The 23,015-nt window shown below is 41.7% G+C and overlaps 1 protein-coding gene across 6 annotated transcripts in view; it reads right to left on the reverse strand.

The window, feature by feature from the left end:
* Window positions 1-23,015, reverse strand: part of PARD3 (par-3 family cell polarity regulator) — a 527,255-nt gene that overhangs the window by 438,337 nt on the left and 65,903 nt on the right. For 5 of the 6 annotated variants that reach the window (XM_081931474.1, XM_081931473.1, XM_081931472.1 and 2 more), the window contains exon 2: window positions 14,363-14,464. In XM_081931474.1, the coding sequence (XP_081787600.1) occupies window positions 14,363-14,464 (102 nt within the window). Of the gene's footprint in view, window positions 1-557; window positions 870-14,362; window positions 14,465-23,015 lie in introns of those variants that run through there. The other variant, XM_081931471.1, reaches the window with a different exon arrangement.

Below are 23,015 nucleotides of genomic sequence, written 5' to 3' on the forward strand. Positions count from 1 at the left end.
ATTAGGACCTGCCAGCCCTAGCAGCAAAGCCAAACCAGAAAGCACCCAGAAAGGTACTTCTGATTGTGACTTTTTTGAACTTCTGTTCAATTGGGACTAGAAGTAATTAGCAGAGAAAATAGCCAGACCCTGAATAATTGGATTTCAAAATAGCCAAGGATCTAGTTCAGAGCAATGATCATCCACAAGAGTGCTCTTAAAAAGCAGATAAAAGCTCACATCTCACCCTCTCACAAAGTCCTCAGAAAACAAACAAGGCTGCTCTAGCTCAGCCTTCACCTACCTGGTATCCCCACATGTTGTTGGACCCCCATCATCCCTGACAGCCACATGGGCCGTGGGTGCTGAGAGTTGTAGCCCAGCAAGATCTGGGGACTCAATATTAAGGAAAGTTACACTAAATGGGGAAAAGACAAATCATTCAAAACATGAAAAGGGCAAGCAGGACAACCAGTTGGGAGGGGGGTTGAGACGTAGAACTGCACCTAGTAGATGAAAATTAAGATCTGTATTAACATCATGTGATTAGGAACTATATAAAATGAACTTGTACCAACCTGCCTGTCTTTCCCTTGTCTTTTACAGGTTTCCAAGGCAGCAGACTTAAAGCGGAGAGATTTGGTCTGCCTCTTAACTTTCACCGAATCCCTTCGGCGATCAAAAGAAAATGACTTTGATTTCTTTTTCATTTTCATTCTTGGTTTGTCTTCCATTTAAATCCACAAATGCCAGCGCCAAAGCCAGGCCTTCGATCCCCCAAGCTGCAGTGCACAGACAGCAACTTCCAGACACTTCCAACTTTCCAGGTGAGTCGAATGCCTTCAGTCTTACAGGAAAGCAAGCAACCTGGCCCAACAAGTGCCACTCGGAAAGCATCTGTCATGTGTTCAAATGGTGACACCTTCTCTTCTAAGAGTTGCTGTCACTGGGAAGTGAGAGCAGATTTTTCATACCAAAAGCAGTATGCAATGCTGATGTAAAGCCGCAGCGCTTATCCATCTGAAGCATACCAAAGGTGAAGGAAAGGTAACTTAATGCAAACCAAAAGGGTGTGGAAGTAGTGTCAGCACCTACAGGGTGGAGGTGAAGCAGCTCAACTGGGATTCAAAGCCATCTTCTGAACTCCTCCCTTGCACAGACTCATTGCACAAGCTGTATTGTATCAACTGGGTTGAGTTTCCAGAGACAAACCGACCATTAGAACTTTCACTGAAGCCACATTTCAAATGCGCTCCCACCCTCAAACACACAGGCCAAAGATGCTGAGCATTTTCATCCTTTGCCCGCCTGCTTTCAATTTTTCAGAAATTAAGAGCTGCCAGTTTTCACATCTTGGAAATGTTTATTTTAAAAGGTTTACACCCCCATCTTTCCAGCATTGTAGTCCTCAAGGCAGCTTACAAGTGCAATTGAAAGCAATATAAAACACTAAGAAGAGCAAATCAAGCATAAACAGCCTAAAGACATGTGAACCAGCAACAGCAGATCAGCTTAATGGAGGGTGATGGCTTGGGTGAACAGGACAGGCTTCTCCTGGTGTCTGAACAGATAATGAGCAGTGACTGTGCCAACAGAAGGAGTACAGTGATTGGAGTATCAGTCCAGAAAAGGTCTGTTCCTTGTAGCAACACTCACCTAACATCTAGGGAACTGTCATATCCACTGCCTATCAAGAGCCACCTGGCTAAAGATACTAGGTTGAAACAGAAGCCCTCTTTCTTCCTAAAATGTGTAAATATAGTAATATATTTCTATATTATAATAAAATATATAAAAAAGAAGTTTCATTTGGAAAAGAAAATGAGAAATTAAGTTGACCCTATTTTTCATCACTCACTTCCATACAACTGATCATTGTGATCCCACCGCTGTCCATAGGCATCCACTCCATAAGACACACAGACATTTCCCCTTACTTTTCAGGAGGAAAAAAGTACGTCTTATGGAGCAAAAAATAAAAATACAGTATTTATTTTTAAACAACAAAACCAATTGTAACTAAGAATGTGGCTTAGCAAGGGTTGCACAACTGATCTAGCAGTGCCAAAAGTGCCAGTATTGCTTCCATCATGTGCCTGATAGCCTAACCAAAACACTAACAGCAGCAGCTCATGGCCTGCAGGGTATGTACAATTTTGGCAACATCAGGCTGAGACAACAACAGGCCCACAACAAAGTTGCAACATGCCCACCCATAAAATATATGTTAATTAAATTTCAATTTGCATATAATCCCTTAACACATATTTTGTCTTAAAATTAAATATATCATTTGGATTGGCGCTCCAGGATGTGGTATGTTTCTGAGCCTGAGACGCCTCCAATTTGCTTAGCCTCTCATTTATACAGTAGCTTATGACTCATATGAGCAGTAGCTTATGAATTATGTGCCAGAAAGTTACCAGCAACATATTAATGACACAGACTCTGTGTTAGTAGGAAGCCATTGTAAGCAAATTCAGACTGGAGCTACCAGATTTTTAAAAATAGACGGCATGCAATTCAACAAGATCTAAAGTAGTAAAGCAGCTTGCAATGGCTGGGATCCAGAAACTCAAATGGAGCTCTGTACATTCAAAATAATTTCAGCTTTCTCTTCTACAAGCAAGAGGATGCTCTGCATTTAACTGGAAGCCACCAAGCATTCATGAAGCACTTTGCTTCTCAGTAGAGATTTTAAAAAAACCACTTGGGGCTTCAGGATTACACCAAGGCAGACAAGTTAATTGAAAATAATGACAGGAATATCAGCCATCATTCCAATTGTTCTGTATTTTTAATTATGTAATTACATTATGATGCTTGATTGTTATGTGTGAGTGTTACAAATGTATGTGCATGTTTGTGTGTGAATCATAGAACTGGAAGGGACCCTGAGGATCATCTAGTGAAGCTGTCCTATAGAGGGATTGAACCTGCAACCTCAGCATTATCAGCACTGCGCTCTACCCAACTGAGCTATCCTGTCTGTCTGTTTATTTATGTATATAACCAGTGCTTTTCCCCCAGGGGGTACTCAAAGGTACGCAGTACCAGCCCCCTTTTCTGTTGTTAAAAACTTGTGGCACTTACAGTGACAACTTCATGGTGAGTACCGGCACCTATTTTTCTAGAAAAAAAGCACTGTAAACGATTCTGCCCATTTTGTACTGGGCCAGCCCAGCTTGGGACTAGCCCCGCTCAATGCAGGCATGAGCCTCCCAAAAAGGATAGCTACAATGAAATACAGCCCTCAGCCCTGTTTTAATCCACTGTGGAATGTCATGGCTACAGGGCAAGCTTTTACAGGCATGATCACCCTTCAATGCTCACAACATCAACTGATGACTTGCATGTATAAAAGAGCCACCATCAGAGACAAAGCTTTCATGACACTCTACAAAAACCGTGCAAAGGAGAAAGTTCAGACATTCCATGTTCTGAGTAATGAGATATCAAGTTTGCATGACTGAGCCCAAACTCTTTCATTTATGAGCATATGGTACATAAACTTGGAATGATGCTTAGGCTCATAGCTAACATTTCTTCGCTAAGATATTATAAGAATGCACCCAATCTGCAAAGTGTGGATGCAGGAAACATATGCATGAAAAAAGAAATTGAAGGCATAGGAAGCTACCTTATCTTGAGCCAGACCTATTGGTCCATCTAGCTCAGTATCAGCGAATGGCAGCAGCTCTGCAGGGTTCTCTCCCAACCTAAGCTGCAGCTGCCAGGGATTGAACCTATGACCTTCTGCATGCAGGGAGGATACTTTGACACTGAGCTACAGCTCTTCCCTAAGAGTCACATTGCCTTTTCATACAGCTATGTATCAGATAGTATACTTATCAGAAAACTGAAATTGGCTGCAGAGCCCTTCCAGGTTTCCCTCTGTGGAATGTGTAAGAAACTCTTTAGACATACTCATAGGAAGAGCTGATCCAGCCCATGACCCAGCCTGTTCTTCTGCTGAAGGCAAATACTAATAAGAATTTTATAATGAGAATTTATTATTTATACCCCACCCATCTGGCTGGGTTTCCCACTCAAAAGTGCCATCAATTAAACACATGGTCCAATGACTGTAAACAAGAATACATAAGGCTTTCCTAATAGGAGAACTAGCCTTGCCTTAAACAGAACATGGTCTGTGCTGAATTAAGAGATCTTTCCCCTGTGTGTGTTTGTGCGATCCATTCCACATAAAACAAGTGAAAACAATTTATAGGCAATGTGGTTTTAGCAAAGGACCACCTTAACCAAAACTAGGTGGGGGGTCAGAGCTTCGTGGTATAAATCTCACTGTTTCTAGGAGACACATGTGAGGAGTTATAGTAAACCCTCCAAATGTCAAGAGATAAAAGGGCTATGATTTGTTATACACACTCACAGCTTTAAAGTATAACTGCATTCTTCTCTCTTTACAAGATAAGGATTAATGGCAGAGTCACTGAATGAATGGAAAAGAGGAGTCAGCGTTCAGGGTGTGCTAATGCTAACATGGCCTAGATTTGTAAATTCGCCTGAATTGCCACAGAAGATCATTGCTCAACTATAAAATGCTGTGATTGACTACAAAAGTGTTGCATATCCAAATCGTACATTGTCCTTCCGGTTTAAGACATGGGCTACCAGTTAATCCACACCTACATTACAGTCTGCTTCAACAAGCAGGAAGCTCAGTCCTAAGAAACACATGCTAACATTACTGTTAAACCCCTCTGTAACATTATCCAATAGTTCGTCATTAGCAGTGGTGGCAGTAAAGCAACTATGTTGGTAGCCTGATTACCATTTTGCATATCCTCCCAAATTCCACCATTGTTCTAGGCCAGATTTAGATAAAAGTGGCCTCTCTGTCTATAGGGAACGTGACTTTCTTTTTCAGTAAGGGGTGAGAAAAATATATATACCAGTATTCAAAAAGTGTGTTCTGAGAAATGTAAGTTGCCTCTAATTTTTTCCTTGTCTTTTGCACCTCTCACCTTTGTTTTGTTCTATTATTTAGAGAAGAACCATAGCTCAAAAGTAAGACTGTGTGTTTTGCATGGAGAAGGTCCCAGGTTCAATCCCTAGCATTCTCCTGGCAGGGCTAAGAATGTTCCCTGCCTGAAACCCTGGAGAGGCGCTGCTAGTCAGTATAGCCAATGTTGAGATGGATGGACCAATGGTCCGACTCGGTAGGGGCAAGTACCTATGTTCCTACATGTTTACTTAGTAATAAATCCTACTGAGTTAAGTAGGAGTCATTTTTAGGAAACTGTATTTATAGCCTCATTTATTTATCCAACTTATGCAACGATCATGATGCAGACTTATATTCTGCAACGTATAGCAAGCATGGGATCCCACTGCCATGTTAAAACCTGTCCTAGGAACGTTTCTAGGAATATAAGGCTCTAATGAGCCACATGGCCAGCAACAGCAGAAGGTCTAGAATTGCCATGATCTTAAGAAGCGTGAGACAGTCATCCAACGTGGGGGAAAACCCAAACAGGCAGAGAAGTATTTCCTAGTATTCCTTGGGGGCACTTTTAACTGAGGGTGGCAGAAACCACAACACATTTTTGTGTGTGGTTTTGCCTTTGAATCAGAAGAACTCTTGCCAAAATGCTGGCAGCCTGCATGCAACATCTGCTTTGCAGACCAACTATAATAAACTGCTTCTGCTTTCTCCTCCTTTACCCTGGTAAACAGGATAACATGGAGATATCTGCTGTTCTCAACAGCCTCTCAAGTAAAAGCAAAATGTCCCTAAGATCATTTGTTTTAAATAAATATATAACCTTATAGAAACTGGACAAATGTCAGACTTGATCACCTCAGATGTTTGTTTAGTGTCATCAGAAATTAAAATTGCTGCTGCTATTATTATTATTATTATTATTATTATTATTATTATTATTATTATCATTATCATCATCATCATCATCATCATCATCATCATCTACTGTTTTAAGCCATAGCCTTCTTCAGATATTCTTCTTCCAAGTTAAGTAAAACAAGAAAGACAGGCAAAGGGAATGACCGCACTAGTTCTATCCCCCATCATGATTCCCATCACCCTTCATAAGTTTAAAGGCAAACTTATGGAGTACAAGCTATGATGGTTCTGCACCACTTTCACTGTCAGAGGCATTTTGCCTCTGCATACCAGTTGCTGGGAATCTCCGATGGGAAGAGCACTCCATTCTGGCAGCATAGGGATCTGATTGGCTACTGTGAAAACAGGATGCTCAACTAGATGGGTCTCTAGTCAGATCCAGCGGGGCTCTTCTTCTGTTTTTATGATCTCAAGTAGGGGGTCGTCTGTACTCATAGAGGCTCCCCATATGTTTCAGAATCCCAATTTTCTCAAATTCATGGAGTGTGATATAGGATGGAGCTAGTGCACAGTCAATCCCATCGCTCCCCTCTGGGTGTTTTTCTAAATCAGACTAACACACCTGAAGAGGCTCACGTACTATGCAAAAAGGAACTTGTGAAGATACGTTCAGTTCCCTTTGAACAGAATTCCTCCAGCATCAAAAATTTCACAACCTTTGAAATGCCTAATAATAACAACAATGTTTTCTACCTTGTATTCAGGTTATACTGCAAGAGGACAAACAGAAAAATGATCAAAAACCTACATTTCCTGAGATACTGAACCAGTTCACATGCAACACTAAACCATAATGTAGCATTACATGCAGCAAGCCCCAGGCTCATATACTTCCTCCCTTCTCTGCTAGTGTGTCCATAAGACAGGAGACATCTGGGCCTCTTTTAGATGAACCATACTTTAGAGTCAGGTCCAACCCCTTTGCTTAGGGAAAACAAGCCAGCTTCACAACATATGGTTTAAACTTGTTTCTACTAACCATAGTTAAAACCAACCACAATTTGTCTGAATTCAGATGTCACAAGTTGTGCTTAGTCTAAAACGTGAGTGATTCCAGACACTTCATGGCTATACTGGGCCGGGGGAGTTGTGTAACCCTAGGATCGATGCAGCTCATTCTCATAAACCTGGTGTTCTGTGCAAATGCTATCATTCCTCAAATCATCCTTTTAAACTGACTCCAACACAGCTTCAAATGTCACTTTAAATAAAACAGCTGTTTTACCATTGTATTTTGCAGATCTCTTTTCTAACATAGTTAATGACCGGCACACAGATTATTTCTAAAATGCCTATTGTTTCACCAAATAATTATTTCTAAAATGCTGTATGTTTCACCAAATAATTGCACCAAGTCAAAAGCCTAATGAGTCAAAGCCATACATTATTCCAGATGGCAGCACGTAAGCATATAGAGATGTATATTGTGTATGTGTGAGGGGTAAAGGTAAGGGTAAAGGTACCCCTGACCGTTAGGTCTAGTCGCGGATGACTCTGGGGTTGCGCGCTCATCTCGCTCTATAGGCCGAGGGAGCGGGCGTTTGTTCGCAGACAGCTTCCGGGTCATGTGGCAATCCAGAGCAGCACACAGAAACACTGCTTACCTACTTGCATCAGAGTGGTACCTATTTATCTACTTGCACTTTGAAGTTCTTTTGAACTGCTAGATGGGCAGGAGCTAGGACCAAGCAACGGGAGCTCACCCCGTTGCAGGGATTTGAACCGCCAACCTTCTGATCAGCAAGCCCAAAAGGCTCAGTGGTTTAGACCACAACGCCACCCACGTCCCTACATATGATTTAGAGCATGCCGGGTGGCACTGCCTGATTTAGCTCCACCCACCAGGCTTTGGCACTACGCATTTTTGTTTTGGCTCGACCCCCAGGAGGCTGGACTTGAGATAAAGTAGTCCTTGGGTTGAAAAATGTTCTGCACCCTTGCTCTAAAGTAATGAAATGGCCTTTGCTACTTGAAAGCAGTCCAATCATCAGCTCTAATTTGAAATAACCATACATTATGATGATGGCAATAGCACAATGCTTTATGACATAGCCACAACAAACAAAGAAATCTCTGCTCCAAGGAAGGAACAATTTTACAGAAAGAATGTGGGAAGACAACAGAGAGAGAAAGTAAAACCAGAACACAGCTATGTGAGCATATCAGAGAGCATGAACAGGAAGAAATGCATGCAGGAGCACCTTTACATTAATGGCAAATCTAGGCCTCAGAGGTGTTCCATCCCAGCAGAAGGTCACCTGCTATTCTATATCTGAATCATTCATTAGACATTCCAGGGATGGATGGGAATAATGCAAACATAGGAAGTTGCCTTATACAGAGGCAGACACCATTGGTCCATCTAGATCAGTATGCACTACGCACTGATAAACAACAGTTCTCCAGGACTGCAGGCAGGATTTCCTATCTGGAGATGCCAGGGATTAAACCTAGGACTTTCTACATGCAAGACAGAAACCACTGAGCTATGACCCCTCCCCCTATAGATGAACATTCAAAGAAGGCATAAGCATAAGCTGATCACACAGGGCTCACGGGGTTCAGTTTGATTCTGGAGCCCACAAACATGTGAAATAATAAAGATGGATGCCTCTGAGCATGTGCAAAGGACCTCTCCCTCACTACTAAGCAGCTGGGCAATGCTGGTGGAAGAACATGAGCAATGCTCACAACATTGCTACAAAATGTATTTCAAGCAGCAATTACCACTGCAGCAGATTGGACCATGAAAGCTTCTGCTCTCCCGGTCATCAACACATATGGCATGACTGTACTGTGTTTTAGAAGCAATTCAGACTTACAATGAGGAGCTTTAGAAACAAATGGCACAAGCTACATACGGCATTATGAATCAGATTCCTAATAGAGGCTACAGGGGGAAAGAGGTCAGCTTTCTTTTGCTCACCTCAATCACTTGCTGCTGATTGAGTTCAGCAGGACTTACATCTGTGTAAATAGAAGTCTGAGAGGGTCAAGGGAAATTAAAAAAAAGAATCAGGCCACCAATATGTAAAATACTCTAGCCTCATCTCCAGCTGCTTTACTGTACTTCCTTCAATCGTCTCTCCCCCACACCCCACACCCCGCTCACAGCGCTTCAGCTGCTTAAACCCTGCATTTTCTACAGCCAGGCAAATAACAGCCAGACATTAATTAAACGGATAAAGAACCCTTGCAGAGCTTTAAAATGGGGTTCTGCACATAAAGCAATTTGTTATCTCGCTGGAAATTTCAGCAGCAATTTGATCACTTAACATGGCTCTGTGCAATGAATGTTTTATGAACTCCAGTTCAGCACTGATCTACTAAAATGAACTTCTCATCCCCACCACCTACAGTTCTCAAAACAAAAGCACACAACAAAATTCCTTGGGCTCCCTTTCTCAAGTCTTTGCAGAGGATGTGCCTGATCAACAAGAAGAAGATAGCACCCTAATCTGTTTTGCAAAGCAGGAGTACGAGGCAGGACAAACAACCTCACAAATCAAGGGCAGCAATGCTGACGTACTGATGTGGAAATCTGGTCTAGACACCTCCGCTTTCTTACCCCCTCATCGCCTCACTTTGCATCTCGGCACTCCCGAGTGCATAAATAAGAGATGAAGAGTTATAAGGGAGCAAAAATGCTGACGGAATATTAAGGGATGGGAAGCCAAGCGAAGGAATTTATGCTTCTCCACTGGAAAACAGGTGACTGCAAACACAGTTGACATCATTTCTATATTCCTAAGCAAAAGGTGAGGAAATGAATAGCTGACAGCCTTTAGCAACCGTAGCACAACAGACCACAAAGGGAGCTGTTACAACGATAAATGGGGAACATGTTTATTCTCCATTATAGTGCTTTGAAGTGTTCAAAGTGCTTCACATATATTATCACATACATTATAATTCTTATAACAACCCTGTGAAGTAGATGAGAACTATTATTCCCATATTACAGAGATTGGGGGGAGAGAGAGATAAAGTTGAGAGAGGGTGAAGTCACATTTGCTTGTAACAGTATGACAGATTATCTGGTTTATTGTGCTTTATTCAGAGTGACTGGTGTGCTTGTGCATGCCACCCAATCACCCATCACAATTAGCCAGAAAGTCTGGTTATCATCATGTTCAAATTTGGCTAAGTTCTGAACAGTAGGCTATTTAAGATTTGAACTCCTTGACCCGAAGCTCAAACTCCTAGCCCCTATGATGTACCAGCTCATTAAAAAAAATACATTTAAAAATTATTATCAGAGTTTTCTTTCAAGCATCAGAGAGGTAAAGGTTTACTAGGGTGAGGGGAGAGGGAGTGGTAACAAATAGCATAATAATTGCTGAAATAATTGCACATTATGGCAGGGAGGGACACACTCTGCCGTCAGTACCAGCCGCATACCAGCAGAATAATTCCTAAACAGGCCAGTACAAATCTGATATGGCTTTGCACTGACTTATGTTTACGCCAGCAGGAGAAAGCACACCATCTCCCTACTCTGCATATCCATATCTTTTCAAATCATCACACTCGCAGAGAATCTAGAGAAAGGCTTGCTGCCTCACATTGCACAAGCACCTTCAAAGTCTTTCAGCATGTGCCAAATCAGGGAAGGTACGCTTTTACATTATGTTACATCTCCTTATAGCTGCGCAGCCACCCAATGGACCTCTTGAGTCACTTCAACATAAAATGGCAGGTGAGCAAGCCCAACTAAATGCTTTGTAATTCGGAGTTGTACCTAATGTTAGTCGTATATAGGGCCCAGACCCTGCTGAAATTAAAAGACATAACTTGGATCCATTGCTTTCAACATATCTTCACTGAGTGGAATTCAGTCGGCTAGAACCCTCCATCTATAATGGAGATTTTCCATCAAATTATAAAGGAAATATATTTCTTTAATGGCATTAATAAGCTACCCGCCAACCCTCTGTTAAGGCAGCAAATTGTAGAGGCGAGTCGCCTATTTCTGTTTAGAATATCAGAAGTTTCACATTTAAAGTTCTTTATTAATTTGTCAATTTGCCACAGAATGTCACATCTTGCCCTCAGATAACATCCTGGGGTGGGGGTGGGAGACCTGCCTGACGTCTTCCAGAATGAAGGCTGAGGTCACATCCACACCATATATTTAAAGAACATGGCTCCACCCAAAAAATCATGGGAACTATAGTTTTCACCTCATAGTTTGCCCTTGAGCTACTATTCCCAGTACCCTTAAAAAACTACAGTGCTCTCCCATCTATTATCTAACAATTTAGTTCCTCCCTCATAGATCTTTGTTTAACATTGATAGCAATACTGTCCTCTAGAATGCAGCATTGCTTTTTGCATGAAAACATGTACCACTTTTTCCAGAGTTTAAGAAGCTTTTTCATTTTCCTTTCTTGGGAAAGCACTTCTACTTTTTAAAGGAAGTGCTCTTGCCTATTACGGCTTCCCTGATTGTGCTAGACAACCACAAGGCCATCTTCTTGGCCTGACTTCCTCATCTGTGGTATACATTTTACCCGAGCTTCCTGTGTTATCGTGGTTTTGAATAAACTCCAAGAGACTCTTGAAGTGATGCTGAGTACAATTCTTGTACACAGTTTTCAAGCTCATTTATTCAGAGTTATAACCTTTTAAGATTTCTTTCATCAGTACACAAAAACAACTCATAGGAACTCAAGAAGCTGCCTTATCCTGAATCGGGTCATTGGGCCCATCAAGCTCAGTATTGCCTACACAATGACAGGAAGTAGCTCTCTAGGGTTTCAATTGACTAATTGTAGATACTAGAGACTTCCTACATGCGTTGCAGGTGCTCTACCAATTAGTTAAAGCCCCTCCACTATGCCAGCACAACTTGTAAGATGCCTATGCAAGCTACTTTGCCACAGATTTTTGGGGGAGAGGGGGCATTTTGTTCAATCACATCCTTAACTTACTCTTTCATAGTTATTCTTTTTACAGTTCAAACATGAATGTAGCAATAGAAACACTAATTTTAAACACTGATGAAAGAATAACAACATTGTTTTAAAGCACACACCAACCCTTTAGGAAAATGTATCTCTTCTGTATCGCTCCGCAACAGAAAGAGACAACTATTAGGAAATGTTTGCACTGTACAAAGATCACCTACACTTTGCCTGATCTGGAAACACAAAAGCAAATCTGAATTCAATGAGCAACTGATCGTCGAGGAGTCTGACCTTCCAGAAAGGCCCTCAAAAGGTTATGCTAGTGTGGATATGACATAAAACCAATATAAAAACATTTCTAGAGTTTAGTGCCATAAAACTTTCTTCAGCTCATGGAAGAATAGCCGAGGGCCTATGATGGCACAAGGGCTAGAGAAAATCCAATACCTCACAACCAGGTCCTAGACTATCAGGTGGAATTCACTTCTAGACATACTGAAGTTCATGGACATGGCTTAGGTTCATTAATTTCAATGGGTCTACTCTTGAGTAGAACTTAATTCAACACAAGAACCTGTGACCAGCTTACAAAATGTTATAAGGAAATGAAAATTTGGCTTTGTTCATACAAAGACAGACTAGAGGTTATAGTGTTTTGTTCCTTACTAGAATGAATGCATAGCCCATCTTTTTCCAAAGGAAGGTTCAAGATTATGCTAGACATATGTGGGTCTCTCTCCTTTCTAATCTGCTTTAGCTTTCTCATAGATCTTAGTGGGCTGTCATTATCAACTCCCCCTCCATATACTGAAAACAACTGCAGCAAAATAACAGGACCAGATATCAGGAGCTGTGACCAGAGAACTCTGCCCCTTCTCCAGCTTACTCTATTCACCGGAAGACAACCGAAAACCATTCTGAGCCGAGAATAAGGAGAATTGAAAGGCATCCTGAGTTGAACATAGACAGCAAGAAACCATTCTGAGCTAAGCCTTCCCCTTTGTGGGGGTGGGGGTGGGGACACAAGGAGCCCCTGCACATTTAGGACTGCAACTTGTATGTGCAGTAGCCCTTAAACAGATCCTCAAAAGCACATGTTCAAATACCCCGCCTGAGAGCGTGCCAGGCCAAAGGACACAATACCAAGTTGACTGAGCTATAAATAGAGAAGGTTTAACAATGTACAATGAAAACCATTCATGACAAGGGGAAAGAATGGCTAAGCATCAAAAGCCAGCTATACTCCAAGTGGGTGTAGAAAGGTATGCCGTTGGCAAACACTATGGGCAGAAGCATTTGGCAGCAACAAGCAAGGAGACTCAAATGACCAATTCAAGCCAATCCAGCAGTTCTACAACAACTCTGAGTGATTACAACATCCCCATGAACACAGTGCCAACAACTTGAGAGACTGTCATCACAAGAAAGGGAAGAGAACTTAGGAGAATGAGGAGTGGGGGTGGGGTGAGATCATCTTCAGTTATCGGACAGGTATATCACCTGCTGACACAGACACAATAGCATTTACTATTGTAATACAGTAATGAGGTTGCCTGTTTAATGCAGCAGTCAAGAGCTGTGAGCCATAAACTGTTGACATAAAAACACCCACACACAGTGTCAGTATTAAAAGTTGTCCTAGAAGAACAAAACCTCAAATATGCTCAAGTCTTTGGGATACCATGAGCAATGACAAGTTACCTTTAAAAATGTAAAAGCCACACAGTAAAATGGGGGGGGGGAGAGTTGCATGCATTAATGTCATCTTAAGAGAGTTCTGCCTGTACAATCTTTTCAGAAGACACACACACACACCGCCACCGCCTTTTTGGAAGTTTAATCCACTTCATTACAGAAAGGACTGACAAATGGAGGCCTCACAGCCAAATCTACCCACTAGAGTGTGTCATCTGACTCCTCACATCCCCTCCCAATGGCTGTCTTGGAGTCAAGAGAGGTGTGTGGAGGGAGTGGTTGGCTGTATCAATGAGACTTGCTTTCAGTCCACTTTGAGGTATGAGAAAGGGCCTCCACCTTTTTCTAGTAAAACCAGATACTGACCAGGGCGACATTCCTGTTAAAGGAGGAGATACATTCCACAGGGTCTTTAGGACTGTTATGCCTTTAAAAAGATCTTAACACGCAACACTCTCATGTTTCAACTAAGTATACTTTCTTGCTTAATTTAATTCTTGCCTTCAAATTATTTGAGTGTGCTACGGTGACAATACTGGAATTTTTTGTTTGTCTCCCACAGTCTATCCCAGCTTTCCTCAACCTTGGGCCTCCAGATGGGGGTGGATGGCAACTCCCATTCCTGAACATTGACCATGCTGCCTGGGGATTATGAGGTTTGTGGTCATACACCATCTGATGACCCAAGACTCACTCTGATTTGCAATTAGGACTAGCACTGCCATAAATATGTGAAATGATTTCTTTCATATCCCAAAATTATTTGTTTCAAACCTTGCAAAATGCCCTTTCTATCCCATCTTTCCTTTTGTACTCTAGCTATACAGTGAATACCATGAATGAAAGCTTCTGGGTGCTTATATAGAACAATCTTCCAAGCATTTATACTCACTCTGTCTTTATCGTCAGCAACGTCACAGAGAATGTCATCACGGTCAAGGATTCCCCCATCACCATGTTCCAGACGATGCACCTGTATCCAGTAGTTTGGATCCTGCAAACCAAAAAAAGCATAATAAACAAGAAATTATTCCACGGTTGGTAACTCCACAACTATGGCCTGTTTGAAAGTGTCCCCTCCTCACACACTCAAAATCTCCCTGCCAATGAAAAACCAAATGCCAACTTGCCCTCTATGTATTCAGACTATTGGTCCATTTAAATCAGCACCATATTAGTTAGTTTGTTTGCTTCTGTTTGGCCAAGGTGGAATAACATAAAAGAATGATGCAGAAAGTGCAATGACTACAACAAGGCAATATGAAATAGCAAAATCATCAAATACTTCACATTTGTGACCTTCATTCATGCTCTCAACACAAATACAACTCCCCAACAATCCATCTCTCACTTGGAAGCCAGGTTAACTCACAGCCCGCCCACCTTGGCTGCTCCAATCTCTCACCCAGGAGTGAAGCCATCCACAACAATCACTGATGGGGGTGTGCCCTCACCCTCATTGCACCCTACAAATAACCTTGTTCCCTGGAAATGAGCCACAGCTAAGTCCTTATGGTTCATGGGCAGGGCTAGCTGGTCCAATCCTCTGACTCCAACAGGCCACTGTTCCACAGGTGCACCATAAAAGCTTCATTGGATGCCCATGAATTCTAGTGTTATGGGGGGGGGGCTTTTCACTATCCACCTTTTCCATGCCATGCAAGATTTTATAAACTTCTATCATGTCACCTCTTACTCACTTTTTCTCTAAACTAAAAAGTCTGAAACACTGCAGCCTTTCTTCACTGCAGCTCTACCCCCTTGATCATTTTGGTTGATGTTTTCTGAACCATTTCTAACTCAACAATATCCACCAACTGGATGGTGGGAACCAGCACAAAGGAATCTCCCCTTACACAAATGACTCTCTTATAGTCACATATAAACACTCATTTTGGAGTGCAGCCAAGGACAGGGAGTTTGAAGTCAATGCAGACTGACAGGTAGCTATCAGAAGAGGTTAAAATGGACAGTTGCAAGACCTTAGCTACTGGACTAAGTCAGAAAAAAGAACCTTACATAGGAGACACATTTCTCAATCAACCAAGGAAGTTAGAACATGACTGGAGAAACAGCAAAGAGTCAGGAGATTCAGTAATCTCTTCTAGACAAGAGATGACCAGAGCATGGACACGGAATGTAGAGTAGACAGAGACCCAACTCTTCACTCTGGTTTGCAGTTCATTTATTACAAGTGTGCTTTGTTTACCCTAGATGAATCAATTGCAAACCCTGTCATGGAGAGAGCAGGTGGTACTGAGCCAAGGGCATTGTTACGACTATAGCAAATGAGCAACTAAAACATTCTTGAACGGTTAATCACAAACCTGTTGTGCTTGGAGCCAATATTAGGACATGCCCTGCACAGCTTTCCACTGATCTGCATCAGGGATAGGCAGAATTTGTTTTGGTTTAAGACAGAAGAAGCTTTTGAACTCGTTCGGTCAACTAAGGTTCCAGGAGGCCTAATCTTGAAGCATATGAATCCAGGAATGTTCCTATATAGCTGCAATGGGAGGGGTATAATTAATCTTCAGCTTTCATGGCAACAGTTTTCGTACAAGCTGTGTGCCAACTATCCATTTGCTTACTAGTTTTATCTTGCTTGACAGTCAGATTGCAACCGTGACAGTTAAGCTACAAACTCTCCTGGTATGTATGGTAGTACGTTAAGTTGGAAAGAAGTTCCATTCATTTCCAGGGGATAATAATAATAATAATAATAATAATAATAATAATAATAATAATAATTTATTTATACCCCGCCCATCTGGCTGGGCTTCCCCAGCCACACTGGGCGACTTCCAACAAAACATTAAAATACAGTAATCCATCAAACACTAAAAGCTTCCATAAACAGGGCTGCCTTCAGATGTCTTCTAAAAGTCTGGGAGTTTTTGTTCTCTTTGACATCTGGTGGGAGGGCGTTCCACAGGGTGGGTGCCACTACTGAGAAGGCCCTCTGTCTGTTCCCTGTAACTTGGCTTCTCACAGTGAGAGAACCGCCAGAAGGCCTCGGTGCTGGACCTCAGTGTCCGGGTAGAATGATGGGGGTGGAGACGCTCTTTCAGGTATACTGGACCAAGGCCGTTTAGGGCTTTAAAGGTCAGCACCAACACTTTGAATTGTGCTCAGAAATGTACTGGGAGCCAATGTAGGTCTTTCAAGACTGGTGTTATGTGGTCTCAGCGGCCGCTCCCAGTCACCAGTCTAGCTGCCGCATTCTGCATTAGTTGTAGTTTCTGGGTCACCTTCAAAGGTAGCCCCACGTAGAACACATTTCAGTAGTCCAAGCAAGAGATAACCAGAGCATGCAGCACTCTGGCGAGACAGTACACGGGCAGATAGGGTCTCAGCCTGTGTACCAGATGGAGCTGATAAACAAATGCCCTGGACACAGAACTGACCTGTGCCTCCAAGGACACCTGCAAGTCCAAAATGACTCTCAGGCTGCGCACCTGGCCCTTCAGGGACACAGTTACCCCATCCAGGACCAGGGAGTCCTCCACACCTGCCCACCTCCTGCCCCCCAAAAACAGTACTTCTGTCTTGTCAGGATTCAACCTCAATCTTAATTCCTATTAAGATTTGTTGAAGATTGTTGCTTGAAAGCTGCTAGAATAATTTCATCTTTTTTGCCCATTCCATGCTCAAAAGTTTCCAAACATGTTGTCACAGTCACAACCTTTTGTTTGTAACTCTTCCATTCCCTGCTTCCCAATGATACATAGGAACAAAGGAAGTCATCCTATATTGAGTCAGACTATCGGTCCAAACTAGCTCAGTACTGTAAACATGGACTGGCAGCACCCTTCCAAAATTTCAGGCAGGAGACATTTCGGCCTTATATGCAGATACCCTGGCTTGATCTTGAGGCTTTTTGTATGATGTAAAGCATGTGCAAGTTGGATTCTTAATTTGCATGCCATGGATCACCATTTCCCGTGGTTCTATTCCCTCCTCTGCCCTTTCAGGTCACTGAAATTTAACAGTGATAACTTATGCATGTAATGTCAGTCAAGCACAGCATTCTGCAAAGTGGGAAGTCACCAGGTCCCTGAGGTGGATAAATGAGTAGTAGAACTCTTAGTTCTTGTAGATCATCAACAAATAGGCAATATATAAAACGAGGGGTGGAAGTTGCATTTCAAAATATCTAGCAGAATCTATATAGAACCTATGTAGCAGACTAAAACAGTTTTCTGCCTCGTCGGCATTATTCTGTTCCACACCACTCTGAAGAGTCAATGCACACACTTTTAAAATATGGGAAGCTAACCTTTGTTCTTAAGCATACACCAACAAGGAGTGTGAATGATGACAACCAGATGTTTGAAAATATAATTGTACAGGTACACCTGTTAAAAACTGCATTCTTATTAAGTGTACATTTGGTGGCAACCCCAAGTTCTACACAATAAATGAAATGTAGAGTTAACCAGGGTTAAAAGTAACTGTTGAAAGGAAGTGTGAAAACTGCTGGAGGAAAATATATCCCAAATAATTATTAGGTCAATTATGTTGCTGCCAGAATAGCAAAGAAAAAAACTATTGACAAGGCTCCTCTTTAATGGAAGTCACTAAAGTTTTCTGCATTTTCTCCTTCCTTTCTTTTTTCATCAAAATCTACATACTGGGTGTTTTCGTGTTCTTGCCCTGCCCATTGCTTTGCTGCTACACTCCCTCTGCTGTTTGAAAACAACATCCTGCAAACTACTACTCAAGCTACGTGGTACTAAGTGCATACTTTCCCCACCCAATCACATCACTTTTGGCAGCACAACTGGCAGAGGGAGGGAGGACAAACTTTGATTTCATGCTCAGAAAGAAAACCCATTAGAAAGCAAAACTATCTTATTTTAATCTCATTAGCCAAGACATGGTTGTGCTGCTCCTTCATAGTTCATACATTGCACAAAAGTTTATATTTATAGAAGCTTTGCTAATTCCACCTACGGGCAGGAAGGTTTTGAACATAAACAGCACTATGTGTGCATGTGGTTTATGCATATATGTAGCACAATTAGTTGAAATCTTGATAGTGGTGCATGAAATAAAAATAACCAGTCAACATGAGGTTTTGCAAATATAATTTTATCATATACATTTGTTTTAAAACTGGTGTGGGGGGAGTGCATGTGTCTATACTTCAACATTTGATTTTATCGGTATTTTTAAAATGAATACATCATATTGTTTTATGTACTCAGTGTGTAGAAGTGCCATATTTGAAAGTCTCGGGAAACTGAATTTGCCTTTTGATTGACCCTAACAGTGCATTTGCCCTAAGTTCTCCATCCAATTTGAGAAAGTGCCATAACTCCTGCAAATATAATGTCCCACATTGAATTCCCGTCATCTCCAGGTAGAACTGGGAGAGAATCCTGCCTGAAATCTTGGGAGAGTCACTGTCAGTTAGCATAGACAGTACTAAGCTAGGTGGACCAGTGGCTTGGACACAATGTAAGTCAGCTTCCTCTATTTCTAACTCTGGCTCCAGTACAGTAAGGCTGAGATTCACACGCCAGCTTCCTCCATGCCCAGCTGCCTATGGTGACAATGGAGCTGATATTAAAAAATTACTAGCAAACACAACTTTTTATGCAACATCAGTTCCTGCTTTACCCCATTACACAGCAATCAAATATTAGGAAGATCAGAAAGAAAAGCAAGACAGGAATCTCCAGTTGGGTGAACTTCAATGTCACCATTAAACTTGGGAGTGACATGCAAAAAGTGATTATTATTCTGTTTTACAATATACCTCAACTGCTACAAGAAAGTCCTAAATACTCCATAAGCATAATGAAAATACTAGCAGAGAAATAGAGGTGAGGACCACAACAAGATGGTATTTGCACTTTCAGCAAGGCATTCAGTTATTTGTTGATATCTACTAGAGAACCTGCATAGTTTTGCAGTATTGTCTTGCACCAGAACACTTGTAGATATAAACAAGTAGTGTTGGCTGAAAGGTTAAACCAGGTGCCATGACAGAGGTACACCAATTCCCCTTTCCCTGGATATGGCCACTGATCAGAGGATGAAAATACAGAATCCTCAAATCACAAACCACAATGATCCTTCTGGAAAACAGGTAGTGATGCTGACTAACTAACAGCATTTTATTGCCTGCTGGAAGATCTTCTATATGCCACCCTCCAGATGTTGTAGACTACAACTTCCTTCATCTTTTCATGCAAGCTGCGGCTGGGGGGGGGAGTGTAGTCCAACAATGTTTGGAAAGTGCCAGACTGGGAAAGAGTGAAGTACTGTGTGGGCAGCACTTTGAACCTAACACTTGATTCTTATCAGTGCAACACTTGAAACCTATCTTCAAAAGAAGCCTTACATTTAAATGTGTCGTTGTTAAAACCCGCATTGCTCTCAAATGCCTTACGAATTTGTAACAGGCATTGTTGCCTTCCTGAAAGAATATTAGAAAAGGAGACAGGCTCCCTTTCTATTTCACAACCACAACCATAAAAAAATCCCTATATGCCATTCTCCAGCAGCTAGAGGCAAGCCTCTTGCGACTCTTCCTGTTCAGCAAAGGTATTACATAAAACAGTAGGTCAGCAAGACAAGGCAAGAAACACCCTAAACGAGTTTGACAGCAGCTTCTATTACTGTAGGATCTCGTAAGTAGGTACAAAAATACAGTGGTACCTTGGGTTAAGTACTTAATTCGTTCCGGAGGTCCGTTCTTAACCTGAAACTGTTCTTAACCTGAAGCACCACTTTAGCTAATGGGGCCTCCCGCTGCCGCCACACCGCCGGTGCACGATTTCTGTTCTCATTCTGAAGCAAAGTTCTTAACCCGAGGTACTATTTCTGGGTTAGCAGAGTCTGTAACCTGAAGTGTATGTAACCCAAGGTACCACTGTAATATCAATTTTCTTGAATTCAACAGCTGTCTAGTGATGGGAAATGTTCTTATTTTCTCCTTCAAAGCAATAGCCTTATTCTTCCACCAAATCCTGCATTGCCAGTGATTTTCAAACTTTCTTTCATACTTAAGAACAACATTGTAAGGTATAAATATATCGACAATGCAGCTAGGTAAATAAGCTGGGGCAAAATTCAGAATGAGTGGACGGGGAAGCTTCCTAATTCATAGCTCAGCCTTAGATATGTAATCATAATGTGGGAATGCAGATCTACTTCAGAATATGCAGCTCTTCCACTCTAGTTAAAGGTGCATTAACCTAACAGAAGTGGGGAACCTTTAGCCCTCCAGATATTGCTGAACTACAACTTGTAGGGTCTGAGCTGACAGCGAAAGGTAAATTCCCTACTATGGATCATTGAATAATGAACTGAAAAAAGAACTGCCAATATCATAATACCATTATACAAATTATGGTGCTCCCACAAATGGACTATTGTGTAAAGTTCTGATCACCTTCCTTCATAAAGTGTATGGTAGAAGTGGAAAAGGTGCAGAAAAGGGCAATCAATAATATCAAGGGGATGGAATGACTTCCTTGTGAAAGGCTGTTTATAGAGAAAAGTCAAACATGATACAAGTTTATGCAAGGAGAAAGTGGACAGAAACATTTTTTCTCCCTCTCTCATAACACTAAAACTTATGGACAGCTGAATGGAGGAAGATTCAGGACAAATAAAAGAAAGTACTTCTTCATGCAGTGCATAGTTAAACTATGGAACTCACTTCCACAGGAGGCAGTTATGGCCACCAACTTGGGTGGCTTTAAAAGAGGTCTGGTTATCAGTCACTACTAGCCATGATAGCTATGCTCTGCCTCTACCTTCAGAGGTAGTGATGCTTCTGAATACCAGCTTCTGGAAACTACAGGAAGGGAGAGTACTCTTTGGCTCAGTTCTTATTTGAGGGTTTCCCACAAGGCATCTGGTTGGTCACTGTGCGAAGAGGATGCTGGACTAGATGGGCCATTGGCCTGATCCAACAGGTGCATCTTATGTTCTTAATTTCCATGAATCCTAGCAAGCACGGACGAAGGCCAGGATCAGTGGGACTTGTAGATGAGCAATATCTGGAGGGCCAAAGGTTCACCACACCTGACCTCGTAGTCTAAACCTCCAAATGAGGGGCTACGAATGGAGTGTCCTCCAGATGGTTTGGACTGCAACTCCAGTCAGCCCCAACCAGCATGGCCAATAGTCAGGGATTATGGGAACTGTAGTCCAACAGCATCAGGAAGCCACCACGTTGGCTATCCTTGCTCTAAATGTTACATTTTCAATAACTTTTGGATGAGGCTGTAAGTATAATGCATATGCACCTGTAAGACGATGCATACTTTTTAACCTGATATATTGGGAAGTTATAATTATAAGATCTGTATCCGCTGCTTTATATTCAGCTTGCACAGTGTGTAAGAAGACCGGCCAGTTTATCAGGAAACTGCATAAAACAGCACAACAATATGATCACTTAGCTACACCCCACAAGTAAAAACAAGTGAAGTCTCTTATTTCCTGCTTACACCCAGCTACATTTTTCCCTTTGATGACATTCTGAAACTGGCTTAAAGTATTTCACAACCAACAGGCTAAAGCAATGCACTTATCTATGGACTTCAAGGAAGCCACGTTTACACCTAAAGGTTGTAAACATTTTACAGGTTTATGGCATGCTCCTCAGAGATTTCTACGAAATAAATATTTTGCTACCTATACAGAAATAATCTAACCTCCAACACAAATATTGCAGGTCAACTACTCAGTGACTTCAAGAAATGTAGAAGTAAAACTAAAATCATTTCAAGGAAATTCATTCAAACACAAAGCCACCCTGGCTATAAAACTTCCTCACTTGATGGTAAAAGAGGAATGTAAAGACCCATGGTCTTCATACCCATAAAATGATGTGCGACTTTGGTTTGCTTTTCTTCACCATGGCTAAGTGTTGCATCAAAATATGGAAACCATGATCAAGGACTGCAAAAATCCAAGGTGGAAACTGCTGCTTGGAGTGAGTTTGCATTAACTGTGGTTAAGCAACATGTCTGCACCATGCAAGCCACATCAAAGGCACTTTTTGCCACTTCTCCAGCCTGTTTCAAGATAGGAAACACATGTCACTGGTGTCTCTCAACACAAGCACTGCTTAGTGCAGTGAGCTAAATCATAGCTTTGCTGTATGATCTGATTCATATATAAAGTTAAACAACAGTTTAGATATGCGGGCCTCAGGATTTTGAGGGGAAGGGAGAAGAAGAATACAAAAGCTTGAAGCTCATTATCACACATAGTGCTTAACTGTGGTTTAGCACTGCATGTGAACACAGCCTTTCTCTGATTAAGGCAACAAACCATGAACAGCACTTATCATGGTTATGTGCTCTTTATTTCACCAAGCAATCCTGAGGAAATGATAGCATTAAATAATAAAACAGATACTGCAGTATTCTTCTGTTAACAACAAAAATGAAACAGAATCTTCCTTTTGTCTCTGAAAATGTAGACAATACAGAGAGTGGTATCCAACACTTGTTAGAGTTGACCCCCTTGAAATCAGCAGACTTCAGAAACCATTTCAAATGGGTCTAATCTGAAAA

Source organism: Podarcis melisellensis (genome assembly GCF_964234715.1).
Source record: "Podarcis melisellensis genome assembly, chromosome: 12".
In the NCBI taxonomy this organism is placed as follows: domain Eukaryota; kingdom Metazoa; phylum Chordata; class Lepidosauria; order Squamata; family Lacertidae; genus Podarcis; species Podarcis melisellensis.